The 6,823-nt window shown below is 36.8% G+C and overlaps 1 protein-coding gene across 1 annotated transcript; it reads left to right on the plus strand.

Moving 5' to 3' along the window:
- The first annotated feature begins 3,248 nt into the window (after positions 1-3,248).
- LOC102715719 (sulfite oxidase-like) lies at positions 3,249-6,386 on the plus strand. Its single transcript, XM_006664474.3, has 12 exons — positions 3,249-3,363; positions 3,483-3,598; positions 3,694-3,756; positions 3,898-3,934; positions 4,018-4,099; positions 4,467-4,585; positions 4,669-4,764; positions 4,902-5,012; positions 5,093-5,194; positions 5,526-5,573; positions 5,651-5,866; positions 6,025-6,386. The coding sequence occupies exons 1-12, from the start codon at positions 3,286-3,288 to the stop codon at positions 6,148-6,150; spliced, it is 1,194 nt and encodes a 397-aa protein (XP_006664537.1). The 5' UTR covers positions 3,249-3,285; the 3' UTR covers positions 6,151-6,386.
- The last annotated feature ends 437 nt before the right edge of the window (positions 6,387-6,823 follow it).

Raw genomic sequence — 6,823 nt, forward strand, 5'->3', positions numbered from 1 at the left:
GAGTATTTCATTTGTGAAACTTTAGAGTATTAGCATTTATTTGCCAATGGCAAATAGGAGAAAAAGAGGAGAAAAGTACTTCGAATTCCTTGGATATCTTGATCCTACTAAATTGTACAACACGAATAATTGATCCATAAGAGTATAATTACTAGCATTTAGTGGAGTATTTGACAAAGCAAATATGGAACAAAAGGAAAGTAACAATAAGTACTCGAAGGACTTATTTAGGTAACAGATGAGAAAGGTCAACTACCTACATTTGAAACTAGAGCAAGCAGGCCCGAAGCCACTAAAAGGAGTCATCTCAATGATAATGAAACGATTTATTCAGTGCTCTTTCCAATTATCTAAATACTCCGTCTGATCTCAAACAATTGTCATTTGTTACTGGATATTGATCATCTTTTAAGTTTGATTGTTTATCTTTTCTTTTTGCAAAATAATCATGTATACTTAAAATTATGCCATATTAGAAAAACCATGATATACCATAAATACAACTATTTAACTTTCATTAATGATAAATTAATCATTTGAAAGACATTAATCATCAAATTTAAAACATTTGTAGTCAACAGTGATAAGTAAATGACAATATCCGAAATAATATCGGTTATCATTTCTATAGGATTTTAAGAAATACATAATTCATTTTTATTACGAAGCGAATAAACACTGTACCACAATTAAACAATGAGCTAGAGCAATGTTAAACAAGCATATCAAAATTACGGTCATACATATGAAACGAGTTCATGGATATTTCCGAGGTTAAATATTTTAGATCTGCACATGATCATATCAAAACCACTGTTTCGTGTAAGATGCGAAGGTTCAAAACTATGGGCGTTGCTAACTGGGCGATGTGTGCAAAGAATCTAGAACTAGGCATTGTATAGGTTCATCCCTGGCCTGGACAAAGGATTGGAACTCCATTTGTTTAATTTGTTCTTCTTTCCTGGCATAATAGTTTAGTAATGGAGCCACACGCCCACCTGCGCAGCTACCAACTTCTCCTCGTGCTTGCTCTGGATTCTTTGTTTGTATGATCTCACACTTCTTTGCTTGTGGCTACTATATATGGAATTAGGATGTGTGTATATATTACAAGAATCAAAGGCTGTGACCAGTACACTATCAGGTTGATTTTATTTGTACGTATTATTGTGTTTTAAGGATGAATGGAATATTGATCATCGGTATAATCAATCGATAGATTAGTACTTCATAATTCGATAAATCATTTGACGAAAGACTATATAATATGCATCATCCTATCTTCTTTTGTTTCTATTTATTTGGTATAGACGTACTTACGTATTTCTTTGTATAGGGTATTACAAAAATTGTTGCTTCAACGCGTGGAATAACTAGCGTTGCTCTCTAAATATAGCAATAATATTATTTATCAAAATATTTCATATGACTTATAACCAATAGGAATTACTGTACTACTTTCTCAATATTTTCGCAGCTAGCCACGCTATAATGCTCGGTGTAGTAGAAGATCCAACGTGAGGTTACTCAGTAGCCGTGAATGGGGCCGGGATGTGTAGGCAGATGATGTGTGTGATGACTTCATGGAGCACTTGCAGGTCACACTTGGCTATAAAAACCCCAAATATGCAATTGCAAGCACACGCCTATCTGTGAACGACCCATTTCAAAACAAAAAATATATTTGATGTTTAGAGTATCTGGTTTTTAATAGCTATTTTAGAATACCAACTAATAAAATAATTACTACAAAGTTAAAAAAAATACTTAAAAAGATCGTATGCTTTTAACTTTTATGTATAATTTCTTTTGCTCGAAATATACCTTACATTTACGCCCTTAGAAAGGGTGTCGGTGGACATTTTCAAATTAATAGAGGAAAAAAGGACTTATATATATGTTAGTATGACGTGCAAAAAATTTGTAACCTGCTAGGATAAGTAAAACATCGATATCAAGGATAGCTAGAAGAGAGTTCCACTTGTTAATATTATCTACTGCCTCCGTTGCATAATAATTCTATTTTTCAGTTTTTTGATACAATATTTTGACTCTTCGTCTTATTTGAAATTTTTTCGCGAGTAATATTTTTATTCTTACTAGATGATAAAATATAAATAGTATTTTATGCGTGCCTAATTTTTTTAAGTTTTTATAAATTTTTTTAAATAAGACGGATGGTCAAACGTTTGATACGGAAAAGTAAAAGATAAAGTTATTATGGATGGAGGTAGTACTATATAACACATGCTAGAAAGGAATTCCATGCATGATGCAAAGGCACATTTGCATTTACAAACTATTAATGGGTGTGAGAATGTATGGTGAGCTAATAAAAGGAAAACCTTTTTTTTGCGGTGAAATAAAATAAAAGGAAAACTTGACTAGGCTTATAGAGTGCTCAGTGCTGTTACAATGGCACAAATGGATTAAATAAGCCAACCAACTTCAAATACAATGAGGATGATCGGACGAACGCTTGGCCAAATTCGCAGAACTGTGTAGTAAAAAAAAAATGTGTGATGACCTAGGTAGCTTAGGTCACTGTGGCCGCGTTCGTTTGAGAAGGGAGGGGTGTTAATTATCTAGCGTAAAAAACGTGGTAATGAATTAGTACATGATTAATTAATTATTTAAAAATATAAATAGATTCATATGATTTTTTAAAATAACTTTTTATAGAAAACATTTATAAAAAATATACGTTAACAGTTAAGAAAGTGTGCGCGTGGATAAAGAGGAGAATAAGATAACTTATGGGGCTCGCCAAACGTGTTCTGATTTAAAAATACAGATTTAAAAATTTTAAGATCAACCAACCTATAAATAATATCCTAACAATACTTTCCAACATACAGACTTACCCTAATTTGAACATTTATAAAGTTGGTTAGTTGCACCACTACAATATAATGAAAAGCTTATTTTGGAGACTGAAATTTCAACAAAACACTAACTTTTAACCTGACGTGTAATACTCAACAAATAATATTTTTTACAGCAGAAAGTATCATAATTTATAGTATCGGAAGATAACCATATCCGGAGTACCCCGTAAAATGCTCTCGAATTATTCATCATGAAAAAATTCAAGGAAAAAAAACTGTTTTGTCTCCACACAAAAAATGAACTTTAAAGATTTTGTCGTGAAGTTTGTATTGCACGGAGAGGGAAGGATGAACAGCATCGTCTCCCCCCTTTAAAAGCCGTTGGACTGCCGCCCTGGCTGAACAACCACCAGAGGAGAGAGAGAGAGAGAGAGAGAGAGAGACGGAGCAGGCAGCGATGGCGGGAGCACTGCGAGGCCCCTCCGATTACGCCCAGGAACCCACCCGTCACCCCTCCCTGCGCATCAACGCCAAGGTGATGATCGCAGGAAGAAAAATCGCATCTTTTTTTCTTGTGGGGGTTTCTTTCTCTCCATTGGTCTCTGGCTTACTCGTGTTCGTGTGTGTGTTCTTGGAAACCTCGGCGAATCGTAGGAGCCCTTCAATGCCGAGGCGACAAGGCGGGACCTCGTCGCGTCCTACATCACCCCCGTGGATCTCTTCCTCAAGAGGAACCATGGACCCATCCCCATCCTCGACGACATCGCCAGGTCCAGAGATTTGCGTTTCGTTCTCTTGTTATCTCAACACTTCTTTTTCTTTTTTCGCTCTCTTTTTTCATGCTGTGTGGATTTGGATTTTGCAGTTACTATGTGAGCATCGGCGGTTTGGTAGACAGGCCAGCGAAGCTTACTCTGGATGACATCAAGTGAGTGGTGTTTGGGGGTGTGGTAAATCATGTGACTGTTTGTCTGTCTGTCTGTCATCCTGCCTGGGGTTTGCCTGGCTTCTGTTCGGTGATATGCCTACGAGGTTCTCATGTTTCTTTCGGTGTTTGCTTTGTGTGCAGGAGGCTTCCCAAGTACAATGTCACTGCCACTCTTCAGGTGGATTCTGATGTCCTGGTTGTGTTTGTGTGTACATAGATTCTCGGAGCTGAATTGGTGTGACGTGCTTTGGATTGCTTCAGTGTGCAGGGAACAGGAGGACTGAAATGAGCAAGAGCAGGAAGGTGAGGGGCGTCGGTTGGGATGTCTGCGCTCTGGGGAATGGTTAGTGTTCTTCAGTGCTCAGTCTTGTTTATGTCTTTAGGTTCTTAGAATGAGCATGGTGGAATACGGCAGCAGAGAAAAGAAAAGAATGCAGCTGAGTTCTCCAGTTTTGTGTTTTGAGGAGGTTGTGTCACCAATTTATCATATTAGCTGCAATTTTCAACTGATGAGAGTTCCATGACATTGATAATAGAGGTCTTACAGATGTTTCAACTTAGTTTTTGTACATTTTTTACAGTCTTCAATGCTTCTGAAGTTCTTTAAAAATCTAGAAGTACAGTGTTATTTTTTCTTCTGTGATCACTGTTTTCTAATCATTTCATAATCATCACATTCAGTAATATTGAAAATATGTCTTCCATTTTAGCGACATGGGGAGGAGCTAAGTTATCTGATGTTCTTCAGCTCATTGGTGTTCCATATCATACTGAAATTACTCTATCAGGAGGAAAGCATGTTGAGTTCACTAGTGTGGATCAGTGTCCTGTGAGTATCTTGAAACTTTATTTAAGTAAAATATGGCAGTTTTAGTTACTTTGTGTATAAATCCACATTCAATAAATTATTAGGAGGAAAAGGGCGGCCCTTACAAAGCATCGATCCCCTTAGGCCATGCAACAAACCCTGCAGCAGATGTACTGGTTGCCTATGAAATGAATGGTGAGGTAGGCTATCAGAATAGGTGAATAAGTAAAATATCTATTCCAGTATCCTTAAATTCATCTAGTAGGATATTCATGATTATTTTCATATATCTGTGCATTCATTGATTATATTTCTTTTGTGATTTTTTCTTACAAAGGTGCTCAAGCGTGATCATGGATACCCTCTCCGCGTCGTTGTTCCAGGTGTCATTGGTGCTCGTTCTGTTAAATGGTTGAACAGAATTGATATAATTGAGGAAGAGTGTCAGGTATGCACTGTATAACATGTTAATATGTAAATGCATTTTCATTTTGACACAAACCATAAATGGAACTTGTCCATTTTCAGGGTTTCTTCATGCAAAAGGATTATAAAATGTTCCCTCCATCAGTTGATTGGGACAATATTGTGTGGTCAACCAGGAAGCCACAAATGGACTACCCAGTTCAGGTGTTTGTAATTCTTAACCATGTTGTTTCTGTATAGTAAATACGACAAATTGAGCAATACTGAAAAGAACATCATGTTCCTAAGCATGATAAGTCTGTGCATCTAAATCATTTCCAGTATACATCATTTTGATACAAAGGCCTATTGAAATAAGCTGTTATCTGTTTTTTCCTGCTGCTTACCTAATAGAACATGTTAAACTAGATCGTCAAATATTCCATTTTGCCATATAAAGCCTTCTGAAACAGTAAATTCCAATTAATGTACTGTATACCATAATATATATTTCTCATATTTTTTTGGCACTAACTATTAGTCTCTGATATTTCAGTCTGCCATATGCTCTTTGGAAGACACGAATGCCATTATTCCAGGAGAGGTACAAACTGGGTTGTTTGTTATTTCCATTTCGCCTCATGACTTAGTCCTAACACTTTGCCTTGTTGAGGTCTTCAGGTGACTGTCGCTGGATATGCACTGTCAGGAGGTGGCCGAGGAATTGAGAGGGTGGAGATATCCACCGACGGTGGCAGGACTTGGTCTGGCGCTGTCCGGTACCAAAAGGAAGGCGTACCATACGTTCCTGGGGACGTAACCAGTGACAAGTGGGCTTGGGTTCTCTTCAAGACTGTCATCGATGTAAGAGGTGACACGGAGATCATTGTGAAAGCGGTATGCTTTCTTCCCAGTTCATCCTACATTCCTAAGTTCACTTCAGTGCTCGGTTTCTTTTTTCCCATCATGTACATCGCCTGCTGGATTGATTGTTCATTGTACTGAATGTACTGAAATCTTGTTGCTGTGTTTCATCTTGCACAAACTCTCTGCAGGTTGATTCTGGTGCAAATGTGCAGCCTGAGAGCGTGGACACTATATGGAACCTTAGAGGGATTCTGAACACATGCTGGCACCGTGTTCGGCTTCTGACAATACACAACCTAAGAAGCCTTTTGTGATGATCCCACACATACAGCTAACTAGTATTATCTGCTTGATTAGAATCTGCATCAGAGAAAAAAGAGACAAGAGAGACCAATAATATTGTCTAGTATGAAAGAAAAAATGGTTGACTGTCTTGGATGTTTTAATAAAATCCCGTGCCACCTTGTTATGCTATTCTTTTTTAGTAACAAATGTGCGTATATGAAATTATGAGTAAAGGCTTGATCAATTTCTTGTCAGAATCTGTTCAATTTATTATCTTTAAACTGCATCTCATTTAAGATTGCAATACCTTCTTTGTTTATTTAGATACGTGGATGCAACAATTGGTCACCATATACAATAGTGGTTTCAAAATTATGTAAACATGTGGAAAATTATTGGACTGGAGATGTTTTGTATGCCCTTTTTAGAATTTTGAGAGACGAAGTTGGTACTCAACTAAGTCTACATTTAATTAGACTTAGAGCTAGATATAATCCCTTTATTCAACTATGGCTTGACTCTGTAGTTTCTTTTCTGTAATTATTATTAAAGAAAATTAATATACCTTGGGGGGATTCCCCCACTGTTTCAAAAAAAAAAGTTGGTACTGAACCATCATCAATATTTTAGTATCACATTACAGAGAAAAACTAGAAATTAATCTTCCTATCTGGGCTTGTCATCTCTCTGTTTGTTGATTCT

This window comes from Oryza brachyantha, chromosome 12, assembly GCF_000231095.2.
Source record: "Oryza brachyantha chromosome 12, ObraRS2, whole genome shotgun sequence".
Classification (NCBI taxonomy): Eukaryota; Viridiplantae; Streptophyta; class Magnoliopsida; order Poales; family Poaceae; genus Oryza; species Oryza brachyantha.